The sequence below is a fragment of the Tyto alba genome, unplaced genomic scaffold (genome assembly GCF_018691265.1).
Source record: "Tyto alba isolate M040663 unplaced genomic scaffold, T.alba_DEE_v4.0 Super-Scaffold_41, whole genome shotgun sequence".
Classification (NCBI taxonomy): Eukaryota; Metazoa; Chordata; class Aves; order Strigiformes; family Tytonidae; genus Tyto; species Tyto alba.
In genome coordinates, this window is record NW_024881317.1 from 16,508,201 (window position 1) to 16,524,793 (window position 16,593).

Genomic DNA, 16,593 nt, shown 5'->3' on the forward strand with positions numbered 1-16,593 from the left:
CAAACTGGCACTTGAGACAGCATGAACAATAAAACACAAGCACCCCAAATCTTCTTTTATAGGCTGTTCTGTGCACTGCAGTGTGAACTGAAAATGGGACTTTTATGCTTTCCATTGAGATCTAGCTGGCCTAATTCACACTTTCCAAACATTTCACTGCCTGAAGCTAGATATTATCTCTTTAACAGGAGAACACCTACTGTTTCAGGCTATCTGGTAAACCAGTGGATGAGATGACCTAACTTACTTTTTATGTGTATGTCTTAGTACTGGACAGATCATTATCTACAGTGGAACGTGTCTGAATACCCCGGAGTGAAGAATGTCCGTTTTCCTGATGGACTGATTTGGAAGCCAGATATTCTTCTCTATAACAGGTAGACGCACTTTTTTCATGTGAGGAAGGAGAGGAGATCATAGAATTACAGAACCACAGAATAGCCCAGGTTGGAAGGGACCTTGAAAGATCAACTGGTCCAAACTTTCAAGGGAAAGGGAGCCTAGATGAGATTATCTAGCACCCTGTCCAGTCACAAAGATAAGGCAAGGCAAATGACATAACCATCTCATCAAAACGCCTAGGTTTTGAATTACTTTTCTAAAACTTTCCAGGTTTTTGGAATATTGGAAAATTACCAATCTCCTGTTTACACAATAGAAGGTCATATTTGCAAATACTTTGTAAACATCTCATTCTCACTACCACCAATTCTATCTGGGTTTTGTGAGATCACTAGGAAACTAAACTTTTCTGACTGTGTTTAAAGGTACAGGTAGTGATAATTTCCCCTTAAATTATTTGTTTGGTCTAAATGTTGACTGGTGAATCCAAATCTGACTTTTGACTGCTTGCCTAGTTTTAGTTTGGGTTTAACTAGAGGCAGAATAGGTAAATGTCAGTCAGTATGTTCACATTTTCCCATGTCCAGTTTTGGTGTCACTTTCTTCTGCTACAAAAATAGCTACAACATTTGCTGCCTTCATCTTCAGAATATCTGTTATGAGTTGGGCTTATTTCAGGAACAGACAGATTGCCATCAATCAACTGCAGAACCTTTGGCTGACATTGATAGATTCTTTGGCTGCACCATTATATGGTAGTTCCCATTGTGAAATTTATTTAGTTTAAAAAGATAAAAGCATTGAGAGCTGTCAGCTCTTTAACAACTTGCCATTTTCTGCAGTTGTGGGCTTGTGTGCTGTTCCTCAGGTACTAGAAGGACCTTACATCTGCTTTGGACATGTTGCACAGGCTCTTTTGTGGTAGCCAGGGTACATCATTATTTTTTTGTCCATGCAGATGACATGAATCTTTTATCTTCCTGGTGGCTTTTTTCCTCTGTTTCTCTGCCATACATCTATTAAGAAGACAACCCTGCTGTGTTTATCAACCTGATCCTCCCTCCCCACTTCAGGGACTGCTTGTTTTTGCAACAAGACCTAGAGAACACAATATGTCAGCTGCAGTTACGCTCCCTTTTGCCATTTGATGATCACCTTTATGATCAATGTCACTGTCACAGGTGTTGTTGAATTGTAATGATGTGATAACAGCATCCAGTGACAGCATTTGTCAGCCACTTGAGTACTTCTCTCTAGGGCCTTTGTTACTGCTTTGCTCACAGCATGCTGCAGTGCTTCTCTCAAAGATACAATTAATACTAAATGATTTGAGGTGTTCTCCACTAGAGTTGACCATACTTACGGTAACTGCCTGTCAAGATTACTTCTTGTTTCTGGTTTAAGCACGGCAATTAGTGCTTCAGTTGTCCATACACATTCATACACAGCCTAAAAAACCTTTCAAATGCTTTGTACACAAAATGGAGCAGCATGCAAACTGGACAGGTATGTTTGCAACATTAATCTTGCTTAATATATTTTTCAATACAAATTTGTTCTCTTGAGCATTTATTCCTAGCTACCTTGATTCCATAAGTGACAGCATTCTTGGGAGAATCTGACAAATCACACGTTCATTTCCATTCTCCTGATGACTAATACACTGTGTATGCCATAAAATTGGTACTCTACAACAGCAGTTTAGAGGTTTTCCAAAGAATGAATTATGACAATATTCTTCCTCACATATATCACATACCTGAGAGAGATTTTCAGTGTGTCTGAGGATGTATGCTTCAGCAGTTAAGTAGGTATATCCAAAATGAAAGGGTATTTTTTTTTAGAAATTAGTACATGTAGCTGAAGCACATTACAGAATGAAAAGGGTAACTTAATAACCTGAAAAAACTGAAGACACTAGTTTTCTGTTAATACAGGTTTTTGAATCTTGAGATTGTTAACTGTGGCATGGTCATGAAGTAATTATTCTACAGTGTTTCTGTTTGAACATTTTAAACATTTTTAATCCAAAATCTTATTCACAGTTTAGTCAGAGAGCAAAGCTATTCAAACCAAATTCTTATTCCTGTATGAAACCGCATTGGGAATGTTACAATGTTCTCTAACAGTGACGTGGTATTTTGACATAGATGCTTTTAATTTCTATACACTTCACTAGGGACATGCATCTGCAGTTACAAAAAATTAATGAACTATAAATTCACTTTTGATTTTAGCAAATGCATGTTTCACTATGTCTTGAATCCTTATGCATCTTGCTGCAGCCTAGTACTGAAAAACTTGTGGCATATGTATTAAATTTTACACCAGTCTATTGTGAAGAGAGCAGGGCCAGTTCATCTGTAGCTTTTCTGAGGGAAGAAAATCTCAGCCTATGTACAAATTCCAGGACTGACTATCTTAGTGTCATGTAGTGACATGCAATGTCTTCCACTTTGTTAGTTTTACTAGACCTATTAAAAGTGATCATTTCTGGTGGTATTATTTTCCAAATGATCCCACAGTGTTCAGTACTTCATGGAATAACAAAAATTCTGGTAGTTATGTGTCATTTGAACAATTTCATTCTTCCATTTTTTTAAACCTGAGATTCTCTGGATAGGTCCCAGTGGGATTATATGTGCTAGGTACACCTTTATCATCCCAATGGTCTGCAGTCAATATCTGCTTTTAAGTGGTTATATGCTGAAGAAGAATTGTAGCAGAAATCATTTTCTATCATTACATTTGAGTCCAAAGTCTCATCAAGCAAAGGCTTAGCTACTTGGTGCATTCCCAATTGAAGCACTGAATTTCAAAAAACAACTAGAAACACAGTGTAGAAAACCACATATGCTTGTTTTTCAGAAAAAAAAAAAACATATTTGAGTCTCAATACCTCTTGATATTCTTCTAAGAATGTGTCTTCTGAAAGGCAAAATTACATGGCAATGAAACCTAGGTTCCTTGATCACTTGTGTGATTTTGAAAATTTTATTTTTGCCAATTACCAGAAACAGCAGCATGGTCTTAGAAGCAATCCTCTGGTGCTTAACTGCCCTCTGCTCAAGGGGAAGAGAGCAAAATCTAGCCTAGAAGGCTAAGGATTTTATTTCTAGTCATTGGTTTCCACTTTAGAATCAATTTGTGTGGCATGGATATTTTTATGTTCCAAATTTGACTACTTGTTCGAGTTTCATCATGTAGCCCTTATTTATTTCAAGTCAAAACAACTACTGGTCTATGTCTAATATAGAAACCTGTTGCAGGATTTTAAGTCTGGTTTTCTAAGGAAATGAGACTTACGCACTTGTACACATGCACGCCTGTGGGAATATATGTGTTTGTGTGTCATCTTTCTTGCTGCCTCTTTCCACAATATCCTCTGAATCCATTTCTGCAAAATTTAGCAGTGCAATCAGTAAAGATCTTAGCAGTACTAGTTTCTTACAAATGTCATGAAAACAGGCAGCCAAGACAACGAGGGAGAACAGTTAGTGCTCCAACTGGAAGAGAAGCTGCCACACGAACTCAGAGAATCCAGCCATGAGCTGTGAAGCTAAAGGAGAGTGGCCTATGTTAGTTCAACTGCCTTAGAACTGAATTGCCTTTTCTCCTTATAGTGCTAGAATCCTTTCATGCTACATACACAATATTTAGACTTTTCTGCTTGTCTTCAGAGTTCAAATTAAATAGTTGCAAAGATTTTCAACACTGTGAGCCTTCTGCTTACCACAGGAAAAACTGCAACTCCAGATGGTCAAATAATGATTTGGATTTAGTTTTTTCTTGCCTGCACATTTCACAGACCAGTCCAGATACTTTAAAAATGTAATTTCTTCAAATACATAAGGGGAAAATAAAATACAAAGTAACAATGACTAAAATAATGATTGTGTTATTTTAGCTTCTGAGATACAAAATATGCATCAGAAGAGATCAAATAATGAAGGCCTCTTTTTAAGAAATAATATGTCAATAAGGGTTTTCCTGATGGAAAAAATACACCATTTATTATACTTTATTTTCTGCTAGAATTATGACTGTTTCGCTTTCTCCCCATCTCAGATTCTTACTGCATCTTTCTGATGATGTTTTAGAAGCTGATTAGAAAGTTATGAGATACTAAACCACTAATAGGCAAAGAGACAGCAGAGACTTGCCATGTTCAAATCAACCTAGAGACAACACAGGTTTTTAGATGAATGAAAGCACAGGCTGCAGCAAGAAGCCAGGCCCTGAGGCTCATGCAACCTCCCCTGCCCTGCCCCAGAATGGCTGGCGCTGTATTTGCCTTGTGTGCCAACCCGTCCCCACAAGGGGACTGGAAACTACAAACAATACAACAAAGTACAGTAGCCTATGTCTCATTTTGCTTATCCTCTGCACAAATGAAAGCCCAAGAAAGGAGCCTGTGTCTATAAACAGGGCCAACAGCCATCAGACATGAACTCAGCACAGCAGTTCCTGAAATTATTGAGATGCAAAGTACCTTCCAAGTACAGTCTGTGCAATTTAATCTCAGCACCAATTTCAATAACTATGACAATTTCTTGAATTCCTAGGTCCCCAACTTTAAAGGATGTATAGATCATAATCTGTAATAACTTACCACAAAAGCCTGCAGTAGTAAATGGGAACTGTGAAATAGGGCACAATACTATATGAGTATATATACATTGCAATGCTAAGTATTCTAAACATCTTTCATAGAGTGAATTAAGTCAGCAAACTTAATGAACTTTCCATAGGAAAGAGTCTTTTTTTAATTATCTAAATATTTGAAAATGTTGTTTCCCATCTCGAAGTTCTTAAAATGTTAATGCCTCGTAAATTCCTGGGTCATAGTGCCAGATGTAGTTGTGAGATTCCTTAGCAGTAGCTGCCAATTCGTAATTTGAAGCACTCTCCAAGTAACATTATGATGCTTTTCTAGAGACGTGTAAGAATGGCACACCAGAGCAGTCCAGGCCAGCACCATTACATTGACACCTCTAATAGGATTTCTGTTTTTTGCTGAACCAAGTTTGTGCGTTTGAGAGAAGATAATGAAGGGTAGAGATGCATTAAACAGTTTTATGGATGACATGTAGTAATAACATTCACCCATGCAAAGGGTAGGATGAGACACTGGAGTATCCATCTCCTCAGTACTTCTTAGCTGCTGTTAATGTAGAGAGCAAGAGAACAGATTTCCCTGTAGTTATCTGAGAAGTTTTTAAGAAGTGCTTCCTTTCCAAACGGAGATGAACAGAACCAAGGCACTGTAATGAATGCAGTGGGATAGGTGAGCAGCAAGAATGAGGTGGCTCACCTTCACTTACAGTAGTTAATCAGGAACAAATCCAGCAGTTTCAGGCCAGTTACTCTGAGACCACAGAAAATTGGTGACAGGAGAAAAGCTGTCAAGTTTTGGGGGAGAAATAATCCTTTTATGAAGAATGGATTAGTCTCAGATACTCTTCAGCCAGCCAAAGAGCATATAACCCATTTTGTTTCTTCCCTGTTCTAGTGCTGATGAAAGATTTGATGCTACATTTCACACTAATGTTTTAGTCAATTCTTCAGGACATTGCCAATATCTGCCACCAGGTAGGCTGTTTTCATGTCATAAATTCTGATAACTCAGACTATTTATGTATGGTATGGTTTCAAATTTGACATCAGTTCTCTGACACTTAGGCTAGCTAGCATCTTCTGATAGATTTAAGCCTACATGAATCATGAATTACATGGTTAACATTTTTGTATAAAAACCACCACAGAAGACAGATTTTTAACTGCAAATATGTAAATTATTCTGTCATAATGCACTATTTCAGAAGTGTGGACATACAAAAGAAGATAAAAAATGAAAGCCCTTAAAGTAAAAAGATAGTGTTTTTTAAACCCATGGTAATGCCTCTTAATCAGAATTTATTTAATTAATTTAGGTGTTTCTTCTACTAATATGTTAACTTTACAATAAGATGCTTGGTAACATCTTCATTGTATCTTTTATTTGAAATGATTCACTCAATGCTTCATCACAATTTTTAGTCTGAAAGTAGTCTGTGTATTATATTTATTTGATTTCAGAAACATATCACTCTCTGGATGTATAGCAGTGGAGTACTGTTTCTGTTCCCAAACTCAGTTAGCATAATTCTTAGAATTAACTCTTCCAGAATCAGAATTTTAGAAACTGTAGCAATAGAGCCAAGTGCTTTCCAAACAAATTAGTTTTTCCATCTAAAATCCCCAGAGGATTTCAGGGGTTTGCCTGTTGTTCTTTTGATTTAAGATGTTCCATGTGGTAGGAGTTTTCAATTCAGTTCTGAAAGCTGATAAATTTCAGGGCCTGACTCAACAAGTGAAAAATAAAAAGCTAGCTTTCCTGAATAAATCAAGATCATGTAAATCTAGTAAGACAGCAAATAATCTTTCAGGATTTCTTGTTTTATTCAGTAAAAGAAATAGCAGAAATAGATTGCATATTCTGCTTCACTTGTTTCTGAAATGCAGTATCTAGAAATATAAGGTCTCCTCTAAATATTCTCCTACTATGTGCCAAAATGGAAATGTAGTTCAAGAACTAGTTTATAACATCAATACATTAACGGTGCAGTTCTTTCCCTTTTCTGTGACTGATTTCTGCTATTTACCTGTCAATACACAACTGAGATTAAATATGCTTTACAAGTCAAAAACAGAGTGTACAATGTAGAACATGGTCTAGTTACAAAATGCACATGGAATTACCTGGAACAAGCATTTAAATTAAGTGGTTTTGTTTAAAATCCAATCTAGGCATATTTAAAAGCTCATGCTACATAGATGTGCGCTGGTTTCCATTTGATGTTCAGAAGTGTAACCTGAAGTTTGGATCCTGGACTTACGGAGGCTGGTCCTTGGACTTACAAATGCAAGAAGCGGATATATCTGGCTATATTTCAAATGGAGAGTGGGATTTAGTAGGTATGCTCTTGATTTCTTATTTACACTGTGAACTTGCAGGCTTGTCTCCACTGCTGAAATGGATGGAATAATGATTGGGAAATGAAGACAGAAATTAAATTAATAAATGTCCTAGCTAGTGGCATTTGAAACTCTGAGAAAAGATGTAAGATGAAAATCAACTTAAAAAAGTAGGTGACAAAATTGCTGTTTGAGTTCATTAAGTATCTCTATCTGATTTTGCTTTATTATCTGACAAAAACGACTTAATTGGGAATTAAGCTTAAAGAAGTAGCTTTACCTAAACTTAGAAAGCTACACTTATCCTTTTTTAAAATAATCACTACATAATATGTAGTTTATTCACATTAATTTCTGGTTTTCTTCCTTTTCCCTCCTACACAGGAATTCCTGGGAAGAGAACTGAGAGTTTTTATGAATGTTGTAAAGAACCTTACCCAGATGTAACATTCACAGTAACTATGAGACGTAGAACTCTCTATTATGGACTCAATCTTCTTATTCCTTGTGTACTGATATCGGCACTTGCATTGTTAGTTTTTCTGCTTCCAGCAGACTCAGGAGAAAAGATCTCACTAGGTAAATCCTTAATAGGATATTGTAAATATGAACAAGCCAAAGGAAGTTGTCCTTTAAAAAGTTTTTTAAAGCAGTCATAGGCAAGGAGGAATAGTTTGTGTGTCCTATTCTGGCTCATGAGCTATTTTTACTGTTTGATGCTGAAGCTGTGTGATGTTTAACCCTTACTCTCAGCTTAGAGTACACTGAAGTTGAGAAACGGAGAAATTCCAGCCAATCAAGCATAAGCACAATTCCTGACTACCTTTCTTAAGAAGCAGTGTTTCATTCTTTGACATTTATTTGCTAAAGAAAAATCCTAGATTCACTGAGTGAAGCTTGTTTACAAATAAGCATTTGAACACTTTAACATGGAATTCTTCTTGATATTTCCTTTTAATAGCAAGTTGTATTAGGAGCCTAATGTGCCTTCTTAGAAAGATTGATTCTAACTGGTATTATTCTAATTTTCATAGCAAATTTTAACTAAAGTGTTGGTTTGTGAAACAAATCTGGTGACTTTAAGTACTTGATCATTAAGATGGAGGTTAATTATGTAATGAAACTTTTTGCCCCATAAAAAATTGCAAATGGACTGACTTCTACTAAGTGAACATAGCTGTTAAAAGGTAGAAACAAACCTGACATTTCTCCAGAGTGTGGTTTAATTGAGTAGTAGCCTTCCTAATCAGGAAATCCCTCCCCATATTATAAGATTAATTATTTGTTCCTAAATCCTTTTCCACCTTATAATGACTCATTGTTTAAGACTAGGCCTGAGAAAATATGGGAACTCATCACTGATCAACAGAAGTCAAACTCCAAAAATCAACAGTCAAGACTGCTTGGGCATAGCCACTTGCAGAACCCAACAGCTATTATCAAAAGATATCAAAGTCTATCCAAGACAGCAAATCTGTTTTTCAGGAATATTATGCATTATACCACCTGTAGTTTCCATACCAATTAAGTGTCATATGCTCAACTACTCAAAATCACACCATGTTTCTAAAGCAAACAAGCAGCAACAATTATTTTGATTCACCTCACCTAATTAGCAAATGGTCATAAAAGCCAAACAGTTACAAGGATATAAAAATATATACGTCTGTGCAAGCATTGGTACTAGTTTGGCAACACTGCTACCCTGAACTTGAGGTATTACAAGAAAGGATAGGAGTAGCACTAATGTGGGCAAGAGTGGGACTGCACCTTGCAAAGAGCACTCCTTCAGCTGCATTTTCTGCTTCTTAATGCCTTGTAATTACAAGCTACTGATCTAATTTCATATCTTTATGAAATCTTATCTTTCAGGTATAACAGTTTTATTGTCTCTCACTGTCTTCATGTTACTCGTAGCTGAAATTATGCCAGCAACATCTGATTCTGTGCCTTTAATCGGTAAGCTAACTACAGCTTTTACTCACTTTTATTTTTTGTCAAATGAGGTGCAGTGAATTTGAATGAAGGCCAGGAATAAGGCAAATTACCACCTGTACAATGGCCTACTGCAGTTGAGTTAGACAAATCTTGCCAGTTGATGAGAAGATCTGATGGATGTGATCTCCTTTACAACTTCCGTGCTCTCTGCTCTAAACAAAACATAGAACCTATTGTGTATTTTGGGAAGACGTAAGGGAGTCAGTTTTCCACAGAAGAAGTAGTTGCAGTTTCCACACAATTGGTCAGACATTAGGAATACAGAACTAAATATGATTAAATCTTCCCATTGTAATTGCTCAAACAGAAAGAGAAACTTTTCAAAATAAGTATTAGCCAGTCTCTAAAATACTGGTGAAAGAAAATTAGAGGACTTTTTTTCCAAGGTTTCTTAGAAACGGCAGGTGCTTAGTTCCGACAATTACTAAAGGCTGGCTACTACAATTACTAATGGCTGCTCTTTCTGCTTTTGAGAAATCTATCACAAGTACCTAAAGTAGAACATGTATCACTGCACTGGAAAAGAATACTACGTATGCATGTATATAAACACCCCTTATAATAGCTACAAAGCAATATCAGCTGAAGTATATTGCTGTATTTATCTGTTTATTTTGCAGCTCAGTATTTTGCCAGCACTATGATTATTGTTGGTCTTTCTGTTGTTGTCACTGTTATTGTTCTACAATACCATCATCATGATCCAGATGGGGGGAAAATGCCTAAATGGGTAAGGTTTGATTTTCATTCATTATCCATTGAATAAATGTGCAGATCAGGGGTGTGACAGAGTAGCTAGTGACCCATGTTTACTTCTTTCTGTTAAAAACATACAAATCCTAAACGTTTTGTTTTGTGAAGTAGTCTCACCAGAAATGAGATGTCCAGATAGATTTTGTGTGGTTGGCTTCTTAGAGACTGTGTGCATGCAAGAGAGAGAATGAATATACCTCATCTTGTTTCTATATCCAGAATCTCCTTCAAAACAGCTAGAAGCACCTCAGAATTTTGCTAAAACCTAAATATAAATTAAGGTGATTTTCAAGTAAGCTGCAGATGTCAAAAGTGAAACACGTAGAAGGAAAGAGTAAGGTGCTTATGGAGATTATAAATGCATAAAGTACACAATCCTCAAGGTGCAATGTGCAGCTGCTACGTATTTAGATACTGTGCATACAGAAACATCAATAGTCTAAAAAGCACTTGTTAAAGATGGCTGTTAAAGTGGAATTGAAACTTGCTCTCAAAATCCTCATCTTTACATCTGTGGTCAAGAACATCCGTAAAATGCAAAGAAAAATTAAAGTCTTTTTCTAAGCACATAAGACTTTATAATGTACTTCTATGAGTGGTTGTTTTTACAGAGAACATTACTTTGATACTGGGTAACTAAATATTGATGAGTATCGTCAGCTAACTGTCCACTCTTCCAGACTTCACCCAGCTAATGTCAGCATCAGGCATTACTGAAGATGGAGAGCCCTTTATTTTTTTCTCTCTCTCGAACAATGAGTTACTATTATCCTTACTAGCCAAAAAGAATGTGCATACAGCAGTGCCCTGTGGACAAGAGATAATGAGATATTCCCTGGCCCATTCTGGGGTAGTGATTTTAAAATAACTTTGAATTAAGAGAATAAAAGTTATATATCTTTAGATGCATGTTTGATGACCTAAAGTGGACAAATGTTTAGTACTGACCCAAACATCCTCAGAAAACAGAGTACTTGAGGTAGAGGAGTGAATTTTAGTGTCAAGAAGCTAAAGTCCATTAAACATTATTTGGATATGGGTGGATTTTGGATCAGGCCCTCAATTAATATATCATTATCCTTCCAGGAGAAGCGTGATAGTGTAAATAGAGTGACAAGGCAAGATCTGCCTCTGGCTGGGATGTTTGCCTGGATATAATATCTACTCTGAGTGGCAATTCACAGTCAGAATAAATGGACCAAATCTAATATTAATTACAGTGTAAGATTTGCATATTATATGAGACAATAATATTTCATTAGTGCTCTGGAAAAGAAACACTGGAATGAGCTCTTAAATCTGATTGAAATAAATTACAGAAGCTTGCATCTGAACTGGAACAGTCTCTGGCTTGTCTGTACTTTCTGTAAGGCTGGTTTAAGGCAATGTAGAAAATAAAATTATACACACTGATTAAATTTGCAAAGTATTTTTTTTTAATCAAAGTAATTTTTCCATCTTTTCTCCATGCTATATCCAGATATGTTTTCTAAAATCTCCAATCAACTGTCATGAAAGCCATGTGAGAACAAAGCCAAAACATTGTAAAGCTTGGTGGTCCAGTCCAGTCCAGTATAGCATCTGTTTTAGCAGCCCTCTCCAAGGAGAAATGTCATGTGAATTTAATATTAGAGCACAAGTATGAATGAAAGAATTGTAATTTATTAACTACAGTCTAAAGCAATGCTACTAAGACTATTAAAAAGTAACTCTTCTTCAGTAAGTGTTTTGTTTTGTTTTTTAATTCATGGTTTTTAGTAAAGGTAGAAAAGGCTGCCATATCGCTGCTCAAGTATAAGGAAAATCAGCACTATGGAGACTCCCATCAGAGGAGTGGGGGACTCCCAGTAGTGATAGTCAGCCTGAGGCAATCAACAGCGCTGCTAGAATAAGAAAGCAGCCTCAGTGATTGGGAAATTAATCAGTTTTAAAACTCTAGCACAATTTTCTAGAGCTCCTCTGCCAACTAAGCAGAGACCATGGACCAAACAGTCACCCAGGCTGCAAAGATACCTATAGCGCCCAAATACAGTGGCTATGTGAAGAGATGTTTATTCTCAAAAATTTTCTTTCAGACAAGAATCATCCTTCTCAACTGGTGTGCTTGGTTTCTGAGGATGAAAAGACCAGGGGAAGATAAAGTGCGTCCTGCCTGTCAACATAAACAGCGTCGATGTAGCCTATCAAGTGTGGAGATGAACACTGTGAGTGGACAGCAATCCAGTAATGGGAATATGCTATATATTGGGTTTAGGGGTCTGGAAGGGGTTCACTGCACACCTACCACTGATTCAGGGGTGATCTGTGGGAGGATGACCTGCTCACCAACAGATGAAGAAAACCTGCTGCACAGTGGCCACCCCTCTGAAGGTGACCCAGATTTGGCCAAGATCTTGGAAGAGGTCAGGTACATTGCAAACCGGTTCAGAGACCAGGATGAAGAGGAAGCCATTTGCAATGAATGGAAGTTTGCAGCCTCTGTAGTGGATCGGCTCTGCTTGATGGCTTTTTCAGTCTTCACAATCATTTGTACAATTGGCATTTTAATGTCAGCGCCAAACTTTGTAGAGGCTGTGTCTAAAGATTTTGCTTAACTCCTAACTACAATCTGATTCTCTGAAGTATGATATGTAGCAAATATGTGTGTTTTTGTTTGATCGCTTGTTTTTAATGAGTATACTGCTTCTCATTGTCCACTTTCTTTTATCCCCCTCTCTGGTCCTGAGTTCCTTTTGGAAGAGTGGCACCATTTCAGAAGGGAAGCCAAGGGTTTCTCCCCAGGCTGCCTGTGTGCAGCTCCTCTGAACACTCTTCTGTGGGAGATGTGAAGTGGCTGCGAGTCCCTTCAGAATGACAGGGTATTGCACCACCATCTCTTACACGTTTTTGAACTGGCTATTACAAAACAACAGGTAGGCAATGCCAGCAACGTCACTTCTTCCAGGCTTTGTTGTAAAATACAGAAGGTGGTCCATCTTGACTATTTGAATGAGTGATCGTAAACATTTCTGTTTAAGAGAAGATTAAATCCAAATAGATGTAAGCTCAAACAGCAGAGAGAAAAGGGAAAAATAGTTTGCTTTTCAGTTACTGCTTCTTATTGAGTTGTGATATGTAGGTCTCCAGCTCACTCATAGCCAGTCAAACTGTAACTGCCTCCATGCATTTTAGATAGAGCATATGTGACTTCACAGGATTCTGAATTTATCTGAGACACCAGAAACCTGAAAGTTAAGATGATACACCACATAACTTGTCCTTCTCTATCTTTCTGTATTTGACCTAGAAATTTGGCCTGAATTCTTAAACAGGCTTCACAGTAATTTTTGCAGTGTTTACTACTTGTTCCTTCCCCCCTGAAAGACATTCTTTTAACTGGTGACCTTTTTAACTATCAAAAAAAAAAAAAAAAAAAAAGGAAGGATTTATGATGCCTTTATCCTCACTTGCTTAAAAAAAGAAAAAAAAAAAAAAAAAAGAAAAAAATACACACACTTGTCTCTTTACTGTATTCCAGTGTGGAAAAAGGAACTCAGTGTCTTATACAGGCTTAAGTATAAATGAAGAATCTAAAGTTCTAAAGAAAAGAGAAGACATAGAAGACATTAAATCCTGAGATCAAGGTTTTAATTTAAAAACTAAATGTTTGATCTGTTGAATGCTTAGCCTTTTATAGACCTCTTTCTGTTAAGTCAACATAACATGTCTTTAAAAGAAAACAGCACCATTTCTGCTCAGTTTATCATCTGAAGAGCACTAATGAATAATAAAGCTTTCTTGGGTCTGATATAAACTATGAACTGTATTAATATATATTTATGTATACACACTGCATATACATCAAAGGGAATGTTAAGACTTAAATACAGATTCTCTTAAGTCTAGACAGACATTTGCAAAGGCAAAATCAATAGTTCATCACTTTATGTTATATCTGATTCTGAAATTATCCCATCAAAATATGTTTAGTTTTCATGTGACTTCAGTGTCTTATTGAAAAGGACTTAGTTGAGAAAACAAGGACCTGAAACTTTGTATGTACAAAACAGCTGAGAATTAGTGCCCTGCTGGCACACCAGTATTCCTGACCAGTGATATAAATGGTAAAAGATGTGAGGAATGATTACTTTGGCATTGACTGCTTGCTTTATCCTACAAAATCCTGACTTTCTGGCTGAGGTCTTCAGCAACACAAATGGAGGCCTATGTTGTACTGTGTTTTAACTGTGAAATAAACTCAGGGCCTCTGTTTATTTCTTAAACTGGATTAAAATAAAGTGACTGACATGCTTATTCTCCCTAGGTAACAATTTCCTTTTCAGAGTCCGTTCCTCTGAAAGCAGGAGAATCAAATTTCATGTAAACCAAGACCAGAGTCAACACAGGTACAGTCCACCACCTGAGTGAACACCTTGCTCAAGCACTTTCATGCCAGAGAAAAGGGCAGGAGGAGTGAAAGGAAGGCAGGGTATTTCTCACAGTTTGTGTATTCTGTCTTCTTGAAGGTTCATTCAGAATCTCACACTGCAAAGATGTGAGCAACGCATTCAAATCCTTCTTGAAAGCTCATCTCGAAACAATGTTTCGGAGTTATCTGTGAAGAAGTTATGTATTCAGGAACAACTATTAAGAATTATCCATGCAGTAATTCCTGCAAATAGTTTCTACTGTGTATATTACATATAAATAGGAAACTGAGTCCAAAATCTGAAATGTGAGTTTTGTTCATTTTTGAATATCATATCACGTGGCATGTGCTGCTTTTCTGAGTGATGTTTCTAGCCTAGGCTTCCTGACACGAACGTTGATTTGCTCTGGTATTGTTTTCCTTCTGCAAGTAGGCCTAAGTGGCTACACAGAATGTTCCACTTAAGTGTTTGTAAAGTTTTGGGGTCCTCTAGGAGAAGAATTTTTCAAGAAGAAATTAAGACTTTGGGGGACTACCTTGTACAATGGATCACAACTACTGCAATCATAATACATAACACATGTAATATAGGAATAATGAAAGTAACTCTTCATCAGAAATTTACATTTACAGTGTCTGTAGAAATCATCTCGCTAAATACAGGAGTTCTTTACAGAAGGATGGAGAAAGCAATTTACAGTCTGACAGTAAACTTCATTATCAGTGACAGACATGCCTACACTTAAAAACTTGAGACTGGTATTTGGCCTTCAGTGAAGTCCTGCCGAAGTCTGTAGTACTGACTTTGTAATACTGTCAAGGTTTGTAATATTGTCAGTGAGTACCAGGTGTTAGACAAAGTAGCTCTAAGACACCAGCATCATGCCTACACTACTGCCTTTATTTTTGGCAGGATTAATGAAAATGCACCAAGGGGACAAATCCTGATTTTCTTACTGTTAACACAACCTGTAAACATTTGGTAATAAGATTATTATAAATTTTAAATACAACAGTGACAATTTCTCATTTACGTTTTGCACCTATGAGTTAAACTTTCCTATAACTGAGCTGAGCAAAATTGATACGTTTCTTGTCAAACTGTGTGCATCTTAAATATATTTGTGTATGCGTTAAACAATATTTTGATCTAAATGCTGGGAAAAAAATATTTACAATTCTGGGCATACATATGGAAATTAAATACTGTATACAGTATGTGTATATAATATTAAAGAGTACATATTGATGGTAAGGATCTGTTATGATCTTAAGAGTCCGGAGAGAGGATAAGCACGTGGTTCACCACAACTAAACTATGACTTGCCTGACAAATTCAAACGCTCAGTCCAGAGCTCAGCTGTCATGTACAATACTATGTGTGAACAATGTATATTACTTTTTCTGGTTTTATATTGAATTGTATTGAATATTTTAAAAACTATTTAATATTTTCAAAATTTTATTTAAGTGATAATGCCAAAAAAGTTCCAAACATAAAATTTTAAAAGGTTAGTTTTAAATATAGATAAATTATTTAAACAGTATTTAAAATATGAAATTATTTTATATAGGAATTGATAATACTATGTAAGACTTTTTTTAAAGGTTTCTTTAAAATTCTCTTTACATTCTCTCTAGCTGCAGGATGTAATCTCAGTTCACCTGTGACAATTGAACTTTTCACCTTCTTTAACAAGAAAAGAAGGTAAGCCAAAGTCCCGAATTCTCTTTCCTTTTGTTATACTATTTTTTTACATTAAGAAACATCACATAAAGGGCATTAGAAAGAGATGTTACACCTGTCAGGTACTGATTGTCATATAATCAATTCAATACCTTTTCAGTCCAGTACAAATAAAAGATTTAGATCAAGAGACTTTTGATTCTTCCTCATTTTGCTAAGATGGAAACAAACTCAAGCAGTAAAAACACAAATAGCCATAAAAGAAAGAAAAATGTCTTTGGATGTATCAATTTGGGATGACAAAGGTCTTTGATAATCAAAAATACATTTACACCCTCCTAGCAAACCAGTCCTACACCAAACAAGAATTATTTCGTTTTTACGTAAGTGATCAAAGTTAACCAAGTAGGACTGAAATACCATATGTTTTGGACTGGCCTCAATGCCA

The 16,593-nt window shown here is 36.4% G+C and overlaps 1 protein-coding gene across 2 annotated transcripts in view; it reads left to right on the forward strand.

Moving 5' to 3' along the window:
• Nucleotides 1-16,337, forward strand: part of LOC104368968 (neuronal acetylcholine receptor subunit alpha-7) — a 45,168-nt gene extending 28,831 nt beyond the window's left edge. For both annotated transcript variants that reach the window (XM_042804219.1, XM_032990434.2), the window contains exons 4-10: nt 268-377; nt 5,855-5,934; nt 7,132-7,299; nt 7,684-7,878; nt 9,172-9,258; nt 9,918-10,027; nt 12,126-16,337. In XM_042804219.1, coding sequence (XP_042660153.1) covers nt 268-377; nt 5,855-5,934; nt 7,132-7,299; nt 7,684-7,878; nt 9,172-9,258; nt 9,918-10,027; nt 12,126-12,644 — 1,269 coding nt within the window. In that variant the 3' untranslated portion in view covers nt 12,645-16,337. The remainder of the gene's footprint in view (nt 1-267; nt 378-5,854; nt 5,935-7,131; nt 7,300-7,683; nt 7,879-9,171; nt 9,259-9,917; nt 10,028-12,125) is intronic.
• The last annotated feature ends 256 nt before the right edge of the window (nt 16,338-16,593 follow it).